Below are 22775 nucleotides of genomic sequence, written 5' to 3'. Positions count from 1 at the left end.
TATTTGTTTATTTGCTTTTGAGAGAAAAATAACTATATTATATAAAAAAAAAAAAAAAAAAAAAAAAGAGAAGCAAATAAATAAATAAAAAATATTTTTAAAATAGTATTTTGAATTATTTTAATAAAAATGAAATATATTTAATTATTTGCTCTTGAGAGAAAAATAATTATATTATATAATTAAAAAATAATAATATTGATAATAATGTATGACATAAAATATGTCTTTTTAAATATCTCAAATAACATAGAAATGACTTTCATATATAATATCGGGTCATATACAAGAGATCGTTATCGTTATATATAATTTTTATATATCTATTAATTATGATAAATCATATTTGTTTTGATTTTTCGAATGAGAGAAGAATTATTGTAAGAAAATAAATGAGTACAAAGGGTCGTTTTCCTCGAGGTAAAGTTTTTAAATATTTAAAACACGACGAATACGAATATCGTCTAATGAATTATTTCGACGTTTTGATCGTATCGATCAAATGGATTTGATTTGAAAATTGCGCATATGCGTGCCGAAGATCTTCGTGTACAAGTTTAAATATTCGATTCTTTGTTCATTTTTTTCTTTCTTTCTTTCTTTCTTTTTTGTTTATTTCTTTTTCTTTCTTTTTATTTTTTTGTCGATAATCTCACGTTACGCACGCTACGTATTATAATACGTTTACATACGTTATCTTTTATATTATTTCCTTTTCTCCTCATACTTTCGTATTATTATTATTATTATTATTATTATTAGTATTAGTATTTATTATTATTAATATTATTATTATTATTATTTCTCTTTCAACAATCAGAAGATTTGTCTATTTTGTGAAATTCAATGAAAATTACATATCAAACATTCATTAGAGAGACACCTCCGAATGTAAGTAGAAAAATGTTTATATCCCCACAATTATTATTACCGAATAAGTTAACAATTTCGTTGTATAGAGCAACGAACCATATGAATTCTTACGGTTAGAGTTTTCTTTTCATTTTCCTTTTTTTTTTCCTTTTTCTTTTCTTATATATTTTTTTTTCTTTTCTTTCGTAAGTTAATGATATATATATATATACATACATATATATATATATATATATATATATATATATATATGTATAAGAAGAAATGTCAGTATAAGAGATATTGCGTGTTACATCCACGTTATATCATCAAAAATTTTAATAAAGTGCTTTTGCCAAAGTAGCACGACCATGTATAATGAGCAGGATCGGTTTATGAGATTGAGATATAAATTGTTTAAGTATATCAAGTAATTCAATATTTTAAATATAACAAATATTTATATTATTCTAATAAAAAAATGTGAATATTATTATTTTTTTCTTTTTTTTTTTTTTTTTCTTTTTTATCTCATAAGCCGAACCATTAACAAAGCTCTCACTTTTAACATTTTTATTATAATTTTTAACATGTCGAAATTTTCTAAGACGCATATAATTTCAATATAATCGAATAGTAAATAGTAAATAACTTATGTTTTCCAACATACTTAACGGATATATTAATGCTATTCATTCAGTGCTTATGCTTATATTCCACAATTTAGCATATAATAATAATAAAATTATGTATCATATGACTAGTCCTATTCGAATTATATATATATATATATATATATATGATATTGAAACATTTTGCCTAGTTGATTGTATTATTAAAGAAATTATTAGCTACTTATATAGTTATATTTACAAATTACCACATTGCCATATTTATATTATCACTCCAATGAAAGAAGTTTCTTGATAAATATTATCATTCTAAATAAAAATAAGAACGAAACTTTCACATATGTAAAAAATGTGATCAAAATTCTTGCTAAAACTTTTACTTAAATTCTTCATAGCAATAAAATTGAACTAAGGAACATCATGAATGACGATGCATGATCTTCTAAACTATAAAATTTTTTATGTTGCAATATCAATAAACGTATATAACGTGTGTGTGTATATATATATATATATATGTATGCATATATACATATACATAAATGGCATGGCACTTAATTTCTTAAATATACAGATACATTGATATTATATACAAATGAACATTTACAAATTTTTTAAATATTGATACAAAGAAATAGTATCTCAAGTTAAGAGTTTTACGTGCTAATGTGCTAAAATTTTACATATTAGATATTATTTATCTCCTTGGAATATTACATTTCATGCTTTATTAAAGCACCAAAACCAATATTATGTGTTCATACAACAATTATAAATTAATTGGAGAATGTAACTCATATATTAGTGGAGCATGTAATGTATAATTTCTTAATGATACTTCTAAATTTGTACGTGATATTAATGAAATGTTATTAATAATCGTGTTTATAATGATATTCAAATTTATAATGAAAAATACTAGTATTATAATAATATATTTCAAACAGAAGATATTAAATATATTAAATAATATCACTGTGTGATATTTATAATTGGAACACTATGAGATGTTGGATAAAAAAAAAAAAAAAAGAAAAAAAAAAAGAAGAGAAGAAAAAAAACCCGAGAGAAAAAAAGAAAAAACCCAAACCATATTATTAAAATATGAGCGACATAATTGAGTACCAATTTGTGTGTCAGAATACAATACATATTTTCTACAATTATTCCAAGCTTTACTTCATCTTAAAACATTTATAAGCTATACACAATATATTTTTCTATATAACTAGGCAATTTAGATACAGGTATCAAAGTTCCTCTAAATAGTTGAAATTGTACTAACGCAGATTGGCCTAGTTCCGTGGAACATATCCGCGTGATATGGTTCGCTTATAATGGTCCGTGAAGTCTGAGTCTGACGCAGTAGAAAGTGCGTTATAAGGCCCTATATATACATATACATATATATCTATATATATATGTATATATATGTCAAAATATGATAAAAGTATCCGGCAGTAAAGACAATAAAGCTGAGAATGACAGTAGTGAAGTCGATCCTAAATTGTATCTTTTTTATTTATATTTTTCTTTCTTTTTTTTTTTTTTTCTTTTTTTTTTTGTTATTGTTGTAATATATTTTCAATACTAGAGAAAAAACACGAATTAATTAACATTATGCCTAGCATTTTATTATCTTGTAAAATAAATAAGATTACGTAAAAACATTTTACATATATATATAAATAAATATATATATATATATATAATCTTTGATTTTTCGTTTTCTCATATGTATTTCATTTTTAATAAATATTCGTAAATGTTTACAATTCCTGCTTAAAGCTTTTTAAAAGATATTTAGTTAAAAAAAGAAAAACTTTCTATATGAAATAAAAGCGCTAAGTACTATATATTGAAAAGTAAAATTCCAAATGTATGGTGACACTAAAGTGTTTATAACCATACAAATGTCAATAGTTTATTTATAATATTGTACTACTGTTTTATAACCAATATATATATATATATAAACATATATATGTATGTATATATAACAAACAGTAATACAATAATTTCCTAAGTACAAATGAAGAAGTAGTACATATTTTCGTTATGATCATATGAAAAGATCTCATAAATGACGATTTTTTTTGTCTTTTTCTTCTTTTCTTCGTTTTTTTTTCCTTTTTTCTTTTTTTTTTTTTTTTTTTTTTTAATATATATAAAAAGGCTTAACAATTGATATTTTTTTTTTATGGATTAATACGGTTGACATTGTACCACCAAATAGGCACAAAAATTTATGCCATTAGTGAACTCTATATAGCTTCAAGTTCACAAAAGATACCAAAAGTGCTCACGTAAAAATGTCAAATTCTCAAAAGTGCCTTATCTTATAAACAAAATGTATTGTTATGTGTGCATTATATGAACGCATTGAATACACTAAATGATTTTATTAGCGAATAAGAAGTCATGAAAAAAATGATTGTTCAATTGCTCGCAGAGCAATCGATCTAGAAAAAAAAAAAAAAAAAAAGGCAAAGATTTTGCAAGACGGCAAAATTCTTTTACGTTCGCTTCATGCTCTTTAATGTTCGATATTATGATTTCTCTCAAGAAAATGAGAACTCTACGATTCATTGTACAAATTCGATTGATTACAATTAAAAAGAAAAATGTCTAACTAAGAGATACTTAAGCTATAGCCTCATTGAATCGGATCTCTCTCTCTCTCTCTCTCACATACACACACACATACACGCACATGCATGCATGCACACACGCATACACACACACAGTAAGTATAGTGTGTGAATGATGTTTTGGATTACCTCAACACATAGTTTCAGAAGCTGGCGCTGGTACAGTACTCATATTCTTATCGCTAGGATCGGGAGATTCGGCGTCTCTTATCGCAGGTGGCCGTGAAAGTGTTTGCTCAATCTCTCTGGTAACGCTGATTGTAGGTGGTGGTCTACGAGAGTCTTCATCGATCGCAGAAGATCTTCGCAATTGACGATGTTCGTTGGATATGGCAAAGAAATTAGCAGTAGCACCGTCCTCAGGTGGATTACTGGATTCATCTTCGTCCTCTTTGTAACGCCGTTGAATTAAATCTTCCATTTGTTGATAATCGCATTCCTCGGCATCCCTTAAATGTTCATTCTCTATTTGCCAAGCCATCTCAGGATTATTAATTTCCGATACATTTCTATTCCTTGATAATGGAGGAGAAACCGGTGGGGTTCTTGGTGGACTAAGAAGACCGCAATAACTTTCTAATTCGTCAGTAATACTAGTATATTCGGCGCGCATTGCTAAAAGGATTGATCTTTGTGTACTACCGGCCGAAGTTACGGACGATGGAATCACTGCAACGCGTGGTTCTGCCCATGTAACGCCTCTTTGTATATTTGGCGGTGGAATCATTACCACGTCGTCGGATTCAGAACGTGTTCTACTATTTTGTCTAATTGGACGTTCGGTCGAGTCTTGTCTCAATGGTTCCGAAGCAGGAGCTTCGCTACTAACTTCCCTCTCTAATGATACTTCTTTTTTTATCGTCGATTCCACTTCTCCTACATCTTTGCTCACTTCGCTTTCTTGGCTTGCAGTAGTCTTAACGTCTTCTTGAACATTCTGAGGATCAACGATGCTCACAGAGGAATCGTTTCTACTTAGATTCTCACGAGACGTTATAGTTTCAGAATTCTTCAAGGCATCGTCCTCCAATGGTTGTTCTATGTTTAAGAAAGTGGCATCTGTTTGAGAACGCAAAAGTCTTTTACGTCGTAATATGAGACTAGGTAATTGGGTATGAGAGTCAGTCTCTGAAAAAGCATCCGATCTTTCGGAGACTCTACGTTGACGAATGTCTATATCAAAAGTAGGAAATCCTTCGTTGGGCATGTGAGTTGCCATGAAACGATGTATTACGCCAAGATGTGCCAATGTTTGTTCGCTTAATTCTTCCAATTTGCGAATACGAAATTCTACGGCCTAGAAAATTCAATATCAAATATTTAATAAATTTTTATAACATTTTTATACATTTCTTATAGCTTTTTTCTTTTGCTTCTTCTTTTTTTTTTTTCTCTCTCTTAATCATCGATCGATTAATTTCAATTACCTGAAGCGAAGCATTCTGCGTATGTTCCTTTTTATCAATATCTTCTATTTTCTGATGCATATTTTCAACCCTTTCCGTTGTAATTTTAACCCGTTCTTCGGTAGACATTTGTAATTTGAGTTCTTGCTCACGAAAGTATCCCTCAACGCAATCTTCTTCAAAATCATATAAACGTTCCATATCGTCAGCCTCAAGAAATAGTTTGAGACCATTGTCGCATGTTTCACCTGTACTCCTTTTACCTCGCGTCAGGTGTCTCAATAAATATTTTACTAATAAATATATATGGCAGACCGCGATAAGTGGCGGAGGTAAAACTGGTTTTTGTTCATATTCCATCACAACCGTAAAACGTTGGAACATCCATACTTGATGTGCAACGGCATTAACCTCGTTGAATATATTATTGAAAACCGCGATTAATAAATTTATTAATAATATGTTCGCAACTAAAAGATATACGGACATAACTGCTGGTGTGATCCAACGACCTGGAAGACATTCCGGCATGCCTGGTTCATTTCCACAATCTGGATCTATATTGTCCGCATACACTTCTCCGTAAAGCATGAAATAAGGTTCCATAAAAATCTATAATAGAGAAAAAATAAATATCTATTACATATAAATATTCATTACGAAATAATTTTCTATAAATGCTAAAAAATAAAACACCTACATCACGGACTATTCGCCATTTTGGTTCTGCATTAGGATTTAATATAGCTTGTCTTGATACTCCAAAACTCATGAGAACAACTAATAATAGGACCACGAAATATATCATGTTTTTTACCATTTTTCCCATCATTGTGACCAATGGACCTATTCAACAATAATTATTGTTTACAATTACGAAATACACTATATATATATATATATATATATATATATATATATATATATATATATATATACAATAAATTATATTGTAATTAAATATACTTATAAATTGCATATTTTGGAAGTTTCAAAATTACATATATTTAAAATATAAATTTTTAAATAAGACATACCTAAATATTTGTTGACTCCAAGAATATTAAGTATTCTTAAATACCAATAAATACAATCAACGCAATATATAACTCGACCTACATCAAAAGTTGAATGGCGTAATCTCAAAGCAAGTCCGATTTGAAAAAATATTATAGCGGCTGCGTCGCAAGGATTCCACATGTTCCAGGCCCAAACGCTAAATTTATGTGAGAGCTTTGCCGGTTCTGACGTTGCTATTTCGCGTACTTTCTCACATCCCAATGTACAGATGTAAGAAATTGCATAGATTTCTGCTAGCGATGGATGTTCGCCCATTTGTATAAGTATACAATACGAAAATAAAAGTAAAAAGACAATATATGCTATCTGAAAATGAAATAGTCCAAATATTAAAGCAATGTAAAGTTATAAATAAAGAATTAATTATTATTTATATCAAACAAAAATATATTAATTTCCTAAAAGGATTTGCATTAATAAAATCATTAAAAAAATAAAAGTGATCCTTAAATATACTTACAGCATTGGCCCAAAACTTTGTAATTGGTGCTGTATAAAATTCATACAATTTTTTCTTCAATCGTAATGGTCTACTGTTTTTGTTGTCATAATAGTCCGAACGAATGCCATAAGCTCGATGTGTTCCTTCATCATTATCTGCCAATACTTTGCCATTTTCTTGTACAATCGTTTCTTTTACAACTGTTGTAGAATGTTCACTGCTAATTAAAGCCTACACAAAAGCACATTAAGTGTGAGAAATTTCATATGTACAATACAGGACATCACGTATTTCATAATAATAACTGTATGGACATTTTTTTTTTTTTTTTTTTTTTTTTTTTTATTTCGTTGACAAAGTAGCAGCAAGACTCATATGAAAATTTGACATATGAATAAACAAAAATTACATAAAATTTTTAATGAAGACGACGACAACATATTAAGCTATTAGTAATATGCATTCATGATTAAATACAAAATAGAAGATGGATAAAATGACAAATTACATTCTAAGATTAGAAAGTTATGTAAAAATAACAGACAATATTTAGATTTTGTAATATGCAGGATATGAAAGGTAGTGACATAAATGTGACAAAACATATTTTCAGGTATCGAGAAAAAGAGAAAACTGAAAAAATATTTACTTTCAATTATATAAACAACAATGGATAGATCGTTGAAAATAATATTATCTTTATGAATTCTTATATAAACACACATTTTTAAAGGAAACAAGATTTATTCAAAAAGGGCTTCATTGGAATATAAAACACATTTGTAAAATGAAGCAGTTACACTAAGCATGCTAACAGTATTATCTAGTTGCAGTTTAGTAAATTGATACTTTAAAATAAATGAACTCATAACAAGGAAGCTCACAAGAAAATTTAAACAATTGTGAAACCTTACTCACATTTAAGAGTAACAAAAAAGGAATAGAATGCAAAATTAATTTTATTTCAAATATATATATATATATGGAAGATCTTTTGATATTTCTTGTTTTTTTTTTTCTTTTTTTCTTTTTTGATAATTACTTTTATTTCAAAACATAGTACTGATCCACACGTTCTTCTTTAATTTTAATTGGACATTATCACTATACGTTTTCACTACAAGAAAAATTTAGTGGACAAACAAGAGAACATAGTGCGGATAAAATTATGCCTAACGATATGAAGAAACATATAAACAAAAGCAGCCAGAAGGTGCATCAGAAAGTGCATAATTGTTTTTATAGAGAGAATCGCTGCGCTCAGGTTAGTATAAATATACCTTAATGCCTTGATGGCTGCTGCATTTGTTGCGTATGCTGAGGCTCCTGCGCAGACGTTTCTAAAAAATAATTATTATGCATACCCACACAGTCTACGTATTAACAACTGATGAGTACCCTCTTAATGTGTTTAATAACATATGTTTTCAAGCGCTTAGAAAATAGAAATACACTGAAAATAATACAATTACTCATTCAACATAATCTCTATATTCTACTACACATTAATAATACTGCCTATATGTATAATATATATGTGTATATACTATATGAGCAATATGAATAATAATAAATATTGTCAATCTCAATTATTCCAACTTCAATAAAACTGAGTTTTATATTACCTTCGCTTTTAAATTGAGACAATGCAACTTGAAACATTGTTTTTAAAAAGGTTTACTAATTCTTATGGCTCATGAGACAATTTTACAACAAAACATTCCAATCAATACATTCCAAATCGCTCATATCAGGCATTAGTGAGATTTTTAATAAATATTATTAGAGATAATAAATGGTTTAAAATTATAAATGAGGATAAAATTTGTTAATATTAAAAATATTACTTTTAGAAAATATTAAAGATTAAATAAGTTTCAAGGAATAAAATTAAAAAAAAAAAAAAAAAAAAAAAAAGAAAGAAAAAAAAAAGAATATTTTTTTATTTATTTAAACGATGAATTATGTAAAGCAATATATAATAATTACAAAAAATATATTTATTAATCGGTATTGGCGAGTAACATTTTCAATATGATAAATATGATAAATATTATTTTGCTTTATGAAAGAGAGATTAAGCTTTTCAAATTTGAATGATAAACTAAAGAAAAAAAAAAAAAAAAGACAAAATGTACTTAATGTTTTTATAGTGCTACTTTAGTCATAAGCAAATAATGTATTATTGTAAATGCAAAGCTTACAGAAGCTACGTGTGCATCCTGTACAATATTGTAACTTTAAAACCAGCCACCAGTGTTCTGAGTTCATAATTAGTAACAAAAATACATTTTTAAGGAAAAAGATATTTCTCTTTAAAAATATAATTATTTTTTTTATCATTATATGGTATAATTATTATAATATAATTATTATTTCCTTTATAAATGTTAATATGTATATATATATATAGAGAGAGAGAGAGAATGAGAGAGATATGAAAAAATTGATACATTGATTTCATTGTAAAAATGATTGAAAAATGAAAATTAATTTTATTTTATGGATGATATATATCTTTTAATTTTCGAACTATTAATATAAAGAAATATATATATATATATATATATATATATATATATATATATGAGATTAAATATATAAAAATGCATAAACATACTTTTGATAGGACACTTAGTCGCATAGTCATAAAAAATGACTAAGACGCCAGGCACTTCGATAAATTTAACATATATTTACCTCAACATCCGGGCCATTTGATGTACCATGTTCTGAATCACTGTCTTCTTTTTCATCTTCAAGAGCAATCAAATGTTCCTCTTGTGTTTGCGGCATTAATTGTAATTCCTCTCTACTTTTAAATTCCAGCCGTGATATATAAACAGGACACAACAGACCAAGAACAACCTTTGCATAAAGATACACAATTAAAAATTTTTTTTTTTTTTTTTTTTTTTTTTTTTTTTTTTTTTTTTTGAGGAAATTCCATTGTGATCCAATTAAATTAAATTAATTTTCATGTTTACCTTTAAATTAGTATTTTTACGAGTACGAAGACCACCCATCCATAAATCTGCTAAAATGATTTGACTACAAGGATGCGCTAAAAGTGGACGATGATTAGCAGTAACTGCAAGTGATAAACAAGTTTGACCAGACCAATTTTGAAGTTCGGATGTTAATAATTGTTGTGTTTGATCATCGTCTTGACGATAGCAGTAATCCAATAACTCCAAAGCTATTTTAACAAAATAAAATATTATTAATAGTTATATATATATATTTTTTTTCAGTTTCAACGAATTAAATTGATCGTACCAATATTTTCAAATTCCTTTCCATAACCACGTAATTCATCGTAAACTTCCGTTTCAAGGTCATCTTCTGCAGCTTCATGAGCCATTGCTTTATATAATTTCAAGGCAACAAGTGCTTTGGCCAATGCTTCTTCTCCATGTTGCCACATTAATAAAGCCATTTGTTGTCTTTTTGTTAATACTGCCCAAATAAGTAATTCATTGAACGGATAATCAAAAAGTGGTGTATCTCTATTAGCAGGAACAGTTTCGGCGAGCAAACTCATTGTCAAACTGTCTGATTTATTACCAGATCCTGAATAATAACGAGTACCAGAACTTAAAACACAACTATTCCGATGCATATGTTGTTGCTGTCCACCAGATCTTTTCATTACTTTGGTATAAATCACACGAAATCTTCTACGTGTATATTGTGCACGATAAGCTCCACCCATGAGTTTGTTGATTACTAATCCAATATCATGTAATGTATACATGTACCCACGTGGAATATTAGGCCGTACATCTCGCAAAATATAGCCTAATGTATTCGATGGGCCTTCTTTCTGATTAATCAAAGAGGAAAAAAAAAAAAAAAAAAATTATTGATTATATCATAATAGTTAATAATATCTCTTGATATATAAAAATATAAACATAATAATATTCTAAAGTGATAAAAGACCTACTGTGTTATAAAGTTCTTCCAAACGAGGTATGGATAAAAATTTTCTCATGGATACGCCATTTTCCAAAAGTAATTTAACGAAGTCGATTCTATCGTGTTGTAAAGCTTGCATCATAGCTTGCTCCAATGCACCCGGTGGCCATTTTTGACCATATACAAAAATTTCACTACGAGCTATGTCCACTCTATTCCATATTAAAGACAATGATAATTGTTCGGCTGGAGATAATTGTTTGGATTTAAATAAAGCTGTTAATATTGTTTGATCCAATTCTTGTGGTCGATCTTGCGTTATCCTGAATACGGTTATCTGAAAATAAATAACATTATTTATTTTATTTTATTTTATTTTATTTTATTTTGTTTTGTTTTATTTTTTCTTTTTCTCTTTTTCTTTTTATTTCGATTATACCGAACGCTCCTTGCTGTCATATCCAATGAGCTTTGTTATAAAATTTATGTTTTATTGAATATCATACCAGATGTTTCTTACGGGTACATTGGAGCAATTCAGAATACAATTGATTTGTTTGTTCAACAGAAACTTTAAAAGTGCGTTTAATGGTTTCCAGAAGATGTTCTCTCATACTTTCCAACGGTCCTTCACCATCTCCAGTTTCACCATCTCCTTCACTAGCATATCTATGAGATTAAATATATTTTTTCTCTTTTTATAGATGAAATATTTTATAAGTATTTAAAAGAATGTTTTAATTAACTTTTAGTTAAGCATTACTTGTGCATAAAAGCGATGAGATCAGCTGCACGTCCTGATCCATCGCAAACAACAACAGGAACTGGAGGAACATCTGTAACATATTCTAATACCGAACGTATCGTGTTTGTTCCTCCTTCAATTACTAATGCCACTACAGGTATGCTACTGTGTGTATCTGTAATAATAATTTTATATTATAAAATTAAAATTATATATAAGTGTATCGTTTATTATGTTTCATTGCTAAAATACCAAATAAGCATATTTCTATCGTACTAGGACTCACACGGCTGTAGTTTTAAATTAGATATATATTTTTCTAATTTTCTACGCAATACAATTTCTGCTCCATATCGACCTTCAGTACCATTATCCACCAATAAAAAGTAAGCATGTCGATTATTCAGAACTGTGTATTTTGTCCTGGGGGAAAAAAAAAAAAAGAAAAAAAACAAATAGGTCTGTTAATATACATATTAAGATATAATTTGTGTCGTAAAGAAAATTATTTTTTTTACCAAGGAGAAGAAAGGCAATCATATGGTACCTCTTCACCACGTCCTATTAATTCGTGATTTTTATCTAATACCCCCCATGGAGCTATACCTATGCTTACTACTCGACCCTGTCGTTGTGATCGTTCTAATAGCAATGCATCGCCAACTTGACGTGTAACTCCTAAAATATAAATGTTAATTAAAAAAAAAAAAAAAAAAAAAAAGAAATATTATGAATACGATATTATTAAGAAGAAAGAATGATTACGATGATACCAGTAAGATATTTCTTATTCGGTCAATTTTTTTTTATCAGTCGTCATTAAATTATACAACAAACCTGTATTTGTTCCTCCTGTGAAAATCCAAGCTCCAGTTGTTTTAGCAGCTTTCAATAAACCTTTACGTAAAACTTTTTTCAAACTTGGCTGTAATTCAAAATTTGGTCGACCACCATGAACAGTAATTAATAATTTAGGTAATCCTAAATTCCATTCTCGACACAATAATTGTACTATAGGTTCTGGCCGAGTATCATGAGCTAATCTTACATACTAAAAAGATATTTGATATTGTTATAGGATCATAAAAATATAATTATAAATTTTATATAATATTAATTATACTTGTGCTTTAGTTGGATGTGGTCCACCTTGAAATTCAATAGTACCATATGCATCAGTTGGATAAGGATTTGTATTTTTTCCTGGTGACCATTGCTCACGTTCTTTCTCTATGGAACCACTGTTGGCATAACTTGGGACATCTGCTCCAGTCCCACAATGGTATGTATAAGAATAACCACAACAACATCTGTAATTACAAATTATAGTTATTTGCCTTTATAAACAATGAATTATTTATTTGATAGAGAAGTTCTCAAACCATACCTAATGCTTAGCTCTTTAAATTAAGATTTTATATATATAATAATATTAATATAATAATATAAATATAATATTATATATATATTTTTTTTTCTTTAAATCCACTTAATTTTCTTACATAATATAATAATTATTTTAATACATACTGCTGTATTGCATTTAACATTTGCGTATGCTATAAAGTATGACATTCCCATAATATACTTTCAGGATTTTCTCAACTGGATAACACGATCAAAAGTTAATTATAACGCAAGAGAAATAATATAAGAATAATGAGAGATATGTGTATATACACATATGCAATAAATGTCAGTCACTAAACATAAAGCAAAATAAAAAGTAAAAGAAAAAACGAATGAATTTCATGAATGAATTATTATATTCATTACAAATATTAATATAATAAATAAAATATATTGAGAATGAATTTTATGATCATAAGAAAGCAGCATACGAAATGACGATTATAGCAGAATCCACAATGAAACCTCACCTGGAAGAAGTGATCACATCGTATTCTGCATTCTTATCTCCCTGTACTTCTGTGAACCTATAAACGGAATGAAATCAGGAAAAATAAATCAAATGGAAATGAATATACAAAAACACAACATTGAACGTATAAATAATTGAAAATAAATCATAAGTTAAATATATCACAACACAATATAATATAAATTAAATCGGTTTTTTTTCTCTCTTCTTCCATAAAATAAATATGATATATAAAACAAATGAAACACATCGTTATTGTAATTGAATGAATTATTAAAATAAAACTTATGGATATTGAAAAGATGTAAAAAAGATATTTTTTTACATTATTGTACATTGAAATGAAATATGTCAGAAATAAAAGATGTGTACGTGACAAGTTTGGCTACAATGTTTGAAAAAGACTTGGTACAATAAATAAGAAAGCTAGTAAAGCAGTTAGTGACAGCCAAGATGATGTAACATATTCTCTATTTTCCAACTCACTAGAATGATGTAATAGAGTATTAAAAATAAGTACGCAAATAATAAAATTTTGAAATAAATTTTTTAATTCACGACTTGTTAAAAAACTATTCTTAAAATAAGTAGATTAAATTATAAAACACACTGAATAGCACACGCCAAATTCTGATTTATAATGCATCTAAAATTCTTAGTTAAAATAGTGATATAATTATAGTGATATACATATGCAGTGCATATACTTACAAAATATGTCTATGTATTATTTAAAAAATATGTTTAGTAATAGATTAAAAATACATACACTACAGCCTATATTATAATCTATTTTTATCTAATTGAACAATATTATATATTATTAGAATGATTTTTATTTTTGAGAACTCTCAAAACAGTACATTTTCTAAATGCCTTATCATGTTATATAATATATAAATTTGTAAAATAGAACTATTGTCTATTTGATATAAAATAAAATACATAAATACATAGTTCACACCCATAAAGAATTATAAATATAATATATTTATAATTATTCAATAAATATAACAATAATGTATATTTTTACCTATGTTCATCCTTAGCACTTGGAATAAACTTGGAACATTCTCTTTTTTGAAAAGTTGCTTCTATCCAACTGCGTTCGGTTGCCTGAAATATAAAATATAGAGATATAACATGCATATACATACATATATATATATATCGATCATTTAAAAATTAATATATTTTACTTTTATTATAATACATAAATAGAAGAAAATCAATAATTTTTTCATAGTAGTCTTTAATGATCTATAACATGGCAATAGAGTACTATAAGGTAAAATACCTGAAGTAAATCCTTGTTAATAATTTAAATGAAAGAAGTAAAAAGAAAAGAAAAAAAAGAACAAAAAAAAAAGAAAGAAAGAAAAAATTACAATGACAAAAAAAGAAAAAAAAAATACATATTATACCTTTGCCTTTTTTCTCTTGACTTTAGGAGTATTTGCACCGCAAATAATATTTCCAATTGCCATGATGATACATGGAAATGCAACTCTTGTGATCACTAAATCTAATCAGTCTATAAATTTGACAATATAAATTCCATTGATAAATAATAATTAAAACATATTAAATTAATCGGTTAGAACGTAAACAAAACGATGATACATATATATATTATTACAAAAAAAAAAAAAAAAAAAAAAAAAAAAGAAAAAAAGAAAAGAAAATAACATTATAAAAACAACAAATAAAGAAAAGTACAAATGCAATAAGAAAAAAGTTAATGTATCTTTTTGAATAATTCTCAGAATATTGTAATTAAGAATACTTACTAGAGCTAATAATAATGAAGAGTTACTACCACCACATGTCATAAAGATAAGATAAATTAAAAAGATAAGAATAATAGACATCAGTGAAAGTACTTCAGGAAAATATTTTTGCCATACAAATTGAATTGGATTATAAGTCCATGTTATTTGGATATATTAGACCAAAAGATAAGATATATATACATATAAAAAAAAAAAAGGGGGAAAAAAAGAAGAAGAAAAGAGAAAAAAGAAAGGAGAAGAGAGAAAAACAAAACAAACAGGATTTTAGAAATAATTAATATAAAATTATATATATCCATTGGAGTCTTACCATTCGGCTGGATTTATTCTTATCTATCATTCCTATGTGCACATAACGCTTTTAACATCCACGATAGATGTGGATATTTTCTCAAAGGAGTCATGAGAATCACATGATTTGACTACGATATGATACAATAATAATTACTTCACATAAAAATCCCAATTAATTGGAGACATCTGCTGAAAAGAAAAAGAAGAACAAAAACAGAATAAGGAAAGAAAATAAAAGATATATATATATATATATATATATATATATATATCATGCGTGAGAAAAAATTAAAGAGTATTAAAATAGTTATGAAATGACGAACATTGATCACGGATCATAATATAATAATAAAAATAAATTGAATTGAATATTGCACAATAAAACGTAATTATCTATGGCAAATGTTTCGTATTGCGTGCCATATCGGTGTTATTTCGAACGATTCTTTTATTTTTATTTTTTTTTGTTTCTTTCCCCCTCACAACTAAAACGTCTACGTAAGTATTTAAATACAATGGATAATAAACACGTACGAATGATATCATCCAAATTTGAAATCGAACGGCGGGAAACGAAGAGCCTGTCATACCTGTCCGTTGTATGCCTAACGACGAGCTAACCTTTCTGTCACGTTTAATTCACGGGATTGCACATGATCCGTTCGCGTCTTATAATATTCGAAGGATCGAAGTTAAACTGGAGCAGAAAATAATTATTCATGGACTTGAGCGTTTCTTCTCTCTTTTTTTCTTTTCTTTTTTTTCTTTTTCTTTTCTTTTCTTTTTTGCTAGAGAAACGCGTGAAGAAATAGTGAAAATAGAGATAACGAATATGAAAATATATAAACGTTTTGACCGAACCAAAAGAGTAGAGATAAGATCCTTCGTTGATTATTGTAGTGCATCACGCGCGTGCATCTAACATAAAGAAAAAAAAAACAAAAAAAAAAAAAAACAAAAAAAAAAATAAAAAAAAAAAATATGTATAAACTGTTATCGGTTATTTTTTTCTTCCTTCGCTTTGTTTTTCTCTTTTTTTGTTCTATCTTCTTTTCTTTTCTTTCACTTGGAAAATTCCTTTAGCTATTTGATAACTATTTTTGCGTTGGTGTTCGATCACTGCCTTGCGAATAAATTGAATTCACTTTGTCGTACCAAACAATTAACACCAATCACTGACGTTTGCAGAAACGTTCACGATGCACCCTGATAACGTTCCGAGATACATGTGTACGAAAAAGATGATATATATATATATATATATATACATATGTATATATCACACCTATTTATATATATATATATATATATATATATATATACATACATATATATATATAAACTTTCTCTGGGTGCTCGCTTGATTTTTTCGTTTCCTTTTCTGCGCATTAACTACCAAGAGTCCATCCGTTTCTTTCTATCGTAAACATTTTAAACAAAGAAATTACCATTTTCTCTCTACTCTCATTTAAACACTATTCGCACAATATCTCATGTGAACACTTTTAATTGCAACCCTTTTATCGCGTGCCAAACTGCCTCCCTTGCGAATATCGAGTACGCTCCCCCGCATCGTTCAACGATAAACTAGGCCAAGATCACCTTTAACCTCTACCAAGCGAATTAAATCTATTGGCAATACTGCGATATGAGATTAAACGCAGAAGAAAAATTCTTTTTCTTTTCATTTCATAACGCGTATGGTTCCATATAAAGTGATGGAAGAGGGGGGAGGGTAGAAGGAAGGAGGAGAGAATTTAATTACTAATCGACGATTTTCTTTTTCGCGATATATTCATTTTATTGTAACATAAAAGTTGAAATTGCTTAGGACAAGGTTATGTATTGTAATTTTATTCGAATTTTATATTTGAAATAATCGAATAATAATGATAACAATGGTTTTCAATATTAATAAGAAAATTATAACATACTTCAAATCAATATAGTTAATACGTATGATTTAGAAAAAAATAATTTATTTGGATCAGATGAACATTGACAGTGGAAAAAAACATTTATTATATTTATTCATTCTGGTTTTTCAGGAAACGATACTTTAGGTTTACCATTATTTTCAGATTCCGGTTTACTTGCTCTATTTGATCTAAGAACTGCGCCTGGACTTGGATATGGTCTCATTTGATAAAGTGGCCCCGAAGCTGTAGTATCTGCACCTGTCTTAGCTTCGTTATGTCTAGCTAATCCATCTGACCATTTTCCTCTATAAAACATTAAAAAAAAAAAAAAAAGAAAAAAAAAAATTACGTTTTGTCATAAGAAAAAAAAAAAAAAAAGAAAAGTATGAAAGTATAATAGGTGTATTTTTTTTATACCTTGGAATGTCACTGTAGGACGCTGGATCCATAGGATCCAAAGTACGATCCTTTTTGTCTTTGTTTTCAGGTTTATCTAATCTTTGATGTCTTTTATTGTCTGCACCTTTATACTTGCCTCTATTTTCTATTTTACGCTCTCTTTTTGGTTCAGTTTCATCTACCTGTACATAGAATGATTCCAAAATTTATGGTAAATAATGTACATATTTATATATACATGAGATAAGTGAAAAAACACAAGTATTTACTTCCATAGGTTCTTGTTCACTTCCACTATCATCACTTGACATATTATCATCTTGATCAGCTGCTTTAAGATGTAATTCTTCACGTAACTGAGACGCCGGTTGAGATATTTGACATTTAGGATGACCAGGTGGTAACCAAGCAACTAAATCTGATGACCAATCCCAATAATAATGCTGGCCTCTATATTTTCATGTTAATGATATATTATAAATTAATCACCATTTAATAATATATTAATATGTTACAGTTTACTTACGATCCTGGATCATATACTGCTTTCCATGTTTCTGGTAAAGGATACCTCTGTATTAATTTCATTTGACGTTTCAAATATTTATCTGAAGGTTGAATATGACCAAGTCCCCATAACTCTTTACATTTTTTTGTACATTCATGATAAATATTATATTTATTAGGACAACCACTGTAACCCTGTTAAAAATATATCACATAAGATCTTTTCATTAATAAATTTAAATTTCATATTAAATTTATCCATACCATAAATTTTTGAGAAATATCAATTTCAGTAATTTCATCCTTTGCATTATCATAGTCCTCAGCAATTACCTCTTCGTGCACCTTCTTTTTTGCTTCTTTCTTTGTAGAATCTATAAATTTAATATGATAATAATATAAGTAAATAATATAAAGAAGCTAAGCCATTATTTCTTTTCTTTTCTTTCATTTTTTTTTTTTTTTTTTTTTTTATAGAACTTATGTTTGACAATGAATTTCAATTGTAAACAATTATTTCAAGGTTATGTCATACCATGTTTTTCTGAACCCGATATAAGTCCACGTTTTGCAAGACGTGCAACTAAGGCAGCAGGTAATGGCATTATTATTTCCAATATTATTCTTACACTTTTATTTTAATAAACATGTAAAATATAAACTTATAAAGTATACGCCAATGTCGTTTTGTATAGTGTACGATAAAATTGTGAAATAATTAATAATTGTTTTTGGAAATTATGAACATAAGATAGGATTGTTAATAAATAATGATAACTTTTGATATAATGTAAAATTATTTAAGTCACATTAAAAAATAAATTATTTCTTTTAACTTTCACGCTTTCAATTATTATCGATTAATGCTACATGATCGATAGGATAATAAACTAAAGTAAGCTAGTAGTTCAAAGTATATAAGAGATAGCGCTTTTTTCAATGTAGGTACATTCGTCCTTTCATTCGTATAGTTAGTTTTATAATATTCTTAATATATTAAAAGAAAAAAAAGTATTTGACGTGAAATTACATGAAAGCATAAAAAAAGAAAACAATTGAAACATCATGACAATAATAACAGTTTTAAGTCGGTCTATAAATTTGAGCCGATTATCGCAATTGAATATATATAGTTCCAAGGTAAAAATTCTAACCTCTTTATAATTGGATAATAATTTAGATAAAAATAACTTGATATGATTTAACTTTGTCATTAAATTTACAGCAAAATGTACGATTTTGGTCAACTCATGCAAAATTTGCGGAGCATAAATCTATCGAAAAAATTAGAAATATTGGTATATCTGCTCACATAGATTCTGGCAAAACGACATTGACAGAACGTATATTATATTATACTGGACGTATAGAAGAAATGCACGAAGTAAATACTTACAAATACTTATTAATTATTCTTTATTTCATTATATATTATTATATTATATATATAATTGTCATTATAATAGGTAAAAGGTAAGGATAATGTTGGTGCTACAATGGACAGTATGGAATTAGAAAGACAAAGAGGAATAACTATTCAATCTGCTGCAACTTATACATTATGGCAGGATCATAATATTAATATTATTGATACGCCTGGACACGTAGATTTTACTGTAGAAGTAGAAAGAGCTTTACGTGTATTGGACGGGGCAATATTGGTTTTATGTGCGGTCGGGGGTGTTCAATCGCAAACTCTTACTGTTAATCGTCAAATGCAAAGATACAATGTACCATGTTTAGCATTCATAAATAAATTAGATAGAATGAGCGCTAATCCAAGAAGAGTATTAGAACAAATGAGAACAAAACTAAGACATAATGCAGCTTTTATTCAATTACCTATTGGTTTAGAAAGTAACTGTAAAGGAATAATAGATTTAATTTCTCAAAAAGCATTATATTTTGATGGCAATTTTGGAGAAATTGTAAGGGAAGATGAAATTCCTAAGAATATGAGAGTTGGTATGTAAGAGAAAATATATTGATTTTTTTTCTTTTTTATTTTTATATATATATATATATATATATATATATCTATATATATAATTGATAAATATTAATAAATCGTGTATAATGTATTTGCAGAAGCAGATGATACGAGATTAGAATTAATTGAACATTTGAGCAATGTCGATGATGTGTTTGGTGAATTATTCTTAAACGAGATAAAACCTACAGAAAAAGATATAAAGGATGCAATAAGAAGATCCTGTTTAAAAAGAACATTCACTCCTGTTCTCGTTGGAAGTGCTTTAAAAAATAAGGGAGTCCAGCCATTGTTAGATGCAGTTGTTGATTATTTACCAAATCCAGGCGAAATTGAAAATTTGGCTTTTGATGAAAGCACTGGGTAAAATTTATTTATCAATGTATCAATTTATATTTAACAATTAATTAAATGATTATTTATAGTAATTTGTAAAATAATTTTTTTTTTTTATTTACAGCGATGAAAGTAAGAAAATTGTTTTAAATCCTATGCGCTCTGACAAGCATCCCTTTGTCAGTTTAGCTTTTAAATTAGAACTTGGAAAATTTGGACAATTAACATACTTTCGATGCTACCAAGGAATGTTGAAAAAAACAGATTTTATTTATAATACTAGAACAAATAAAAAGGTTTGTTTGCTATTTTATAAAAACATATATAATTTACATTATTAATTTTAAATATATATATATATATATATATATATATACATATTTAGGTGCGCGTAGCTAGATTAATTCGTCTTCATGCAAATCAATTGGAAGACGTTGATTCAATTTACGCCGGAGATATCTTTGCATTATTTGGCATAGATTGTGCATCAGGTGACTCCTTTGTTACCAATCCAAAGTTACAGTTATCTTTGGAATCAATTCACGTGCCCGATCCTGTTGTATCTATGTCAATTCAAGTAAAAAATAACAAAGATCGTGAATATTTCTCGAAAGGTATATCAAGATTTACAAAGGAAGATCCGACGTTCCACTTTTACTATGATACAGATAATAAGGTAATAATGTGTAAAAAAAATTTCAAGATTTTTCATATTGATTATATCCGTATAATAATAAACGTAATAATGTTAAAAAAAAAAAATACTAACGTTTTTAGGAAAATATAGTTTCTGGAATGGGCGAACTTCATTTAGAAATCTATGCGCAAAGATTAGAACGTGAATATAATTGTCCGGTTATACTTGGTAAACCTAAAGTTGCATTTCGTGAAACATTACGAGAACCATATAATTTTGATTACCTTCACAAAAAGCAATCTGGTGGAGCGGGTCAATATGGACGTGTAATTGGTATTTTGGAGGTAAAAGAATACTTATACATATATATATGTATGTATATAAACAATATATTTTTTATTAGAGGATTACGATTAGAAACAAAAATTATTTTTAGCCATTGCCTCCCGAACAAAATACTGAACTTCTATTCTCGGATGAAACCGTCGGAATGAACATTTCGAAACAATATATACCTGGTATTGAAAAGGGCTTCAGATTTATGTGTCAGAAAGGATATCTCAGTGGACATAAATTAGCTGGATTGAAATTTAGATTGATTGATGGTATGCAGCATTGCGTTGACTCTTCGGATTACGCTTTTAATTTAGCTGCTCAAGGAGCCATGAGAGATGCATTCGAATCAGGTTCATGGTATATTTTAGAGCCCATTATGTTAGTAGAAATAATAGCACCGGAAGAATTTCAGGTAAGATATATCCAATGATATCAAATTTAATAATCAATATTGAATTTAATCGGATAAATTATTTTTCTATACTTAGGGTACCATAATAGGACATGTTAATAAAAAGCGAGGCATTATAGTTAACACAGACATCAATGAAGGATGGTTCATTATAAACGCTGAAATACCTCTTAATGATATGTTCGGTTATATAAGAGAATTACGAAGTTCGACCGAAGGCAAGGGTGAATTTACTATGGAATATTCAAGATACAGTCCATGTGGATTAGAAGTACAAGAAAAAATAGTTACGGAATATCAACAATCTTTAGAGTTAGGAATACAGCAAAAACGAAATTAAGTTGATAACAAATTATTAGGATCAATTCAGAATTGCATATATCATACAAACACACACACACACACACACACACATACATATATATATAAAAGTGATATAATTTAATTATTAATAATAAGCGAATTAATTATAATTAATAAAACTGGTCGATAACATTCAAAATATTAACGACTATGATATAAATAGCGTTCCATCGTAGAG

General features: G+C 27.7%; 3 protein-coding genes and 1 long non-coding RNA gene across 18 annotated transcripts; 2 read left to right on the top strand and 2 right to left on the bottom strand.

The window, feature by feature from the left end:
* Window positions 1-224: 224 nt before the first annotated feature.
* On the bottom strand, window positions 225-17305 carry Trpm (transient receptor potential cation channel, subfamily M). Of its 15 annotated transcripts, none has more exons than XM_035862906.2 (22): window positions 17147-17305; window positions 16233-16395; window positions 15715-15884; window positions 15036-15145; window positions 14645-14727; window positions 13610-13666; window positions 12853-13039; window positions 12567-12780; window positions 12248-12407; window positions 12016-12152; window positions 11748-11904; window positions 11491-11653; window positions 11013-11321; window positions 10343-10889; window positions 10051-10262; window positions 9764-9931; window positions 8344-8403; window positions 7082-7294; window positions 6579-6927; window positions 6242-6387; window positions 5563-6153; window positions 225-5432 (listed from the first exon to the last, which is right to left on the bottom strand). In XM_035862906.2, exons 4-22 carry the CDS (start codon window positions 15096-15098, stop codon window positions 4266-4268), a joined length of 4983 nt encoding a protein of 1660 aa, XP_035718799.1. In that variant the 5' UTR covers window positions 15099-15145; window positions 15715-15884; window positions 16233-16395; window positions 17147-17305; the 3' UTR covers window positions 225-4265. The 15 variants fall into 15 exon arrangements, with proteins under 15 accessions (XP_035718799.1, XP_035718801.1, XP_035718800.1 ...); XM_035862908.2 differs by lacking the exon at window positions 17147-17305 and adding an exon at window positions 16854-16902; XM_035862907.2 differs by lacking the exon at window positions 17147-17305 and adding an exon at window positions 16560-16843.
* Window positions 17306-17376: 71 nt separating this feature from the next.
* Window positions 17377-18432, top strand: LOC118440213 (uncharacterized). Its single transcript, XR_004837786.2, has 3 exons — window positions 17377-17535; window positions 17780-18227; window positions 18294-18432. It is a non-coding gene; the product is annotated as an uncharacterized LOC118440213 (long non-coding RNA).
* Window positions 17603-19323, bottom strand: PQBP1 (poly-glutamine tract binding protein 1). Its single transcript, XM_035862927.2, has 6 exons — window positions 19059-19323; window positions 18788-18897; window positions 18543-18718; window positions 18286-18466; window positions 18035-18198; window positions 17603-17922 (listed from the first exon to the last, which is right to left on the bottom strand). Exons 1-6 carry the CDS (start codon window positions 19126-19128, stop codon window positions 17730-17732), a joined length of 894 nt encoding a protein of 297 aa, XP_035718820.1. The 5' UTR covers window positions 19129-19323; the 3' UTR covers window positions 17603-17729.
* A 128-nt stretch (window positions 19324-19451) lies between these two features.
* On the top strand, window positions 19452-22755 carry mEFG1 (mitochondrial translation elongation factor G 1). Its single transcript, XM_035862926.2, has 9 exons — window positions 19452-19663; window positions 19749-19907; window positions 19990-20488; window positions 20612-20876; window positions 20974-21145; window positions 21235-21525; window positions 21627-21830; window positions 21923-22234; window positions 22311-22755. The coding sequence occupies exons 1-9, from the start codon at window positions 19589-19591 to the stop codon at window positions 22572-22574; spliced, it is 2241 nt and encodes a 746-aa protein (XP_035718819.1). The 5' UTR covers window positions 19452-19588; the 3' UTR covers window positions 22575-22755.
* The last annotated feature ends 20 nt before the right edge of the window (window positions 22756-22775 follow it).

The sequence above is a fragment of the Vespa mandarinia genome, chromosome 9 (genome assembly GCF_050613455.1).
Source record: "Vespa mandarinia isolate Hongniang chromosome 9, ASM5061345v1, whole genome shotgun sequence".
Taxonomy (NCBI): domain Eukaryota; kingdom Metazoa; phylum Arthropoda; class Insecta; order Hymenoptera; family Vespidae; genus Vespa; species Vespa mandarinia.
This window is presented reverse-complemented; position numbering and strand designations above follow the sequence as displayed.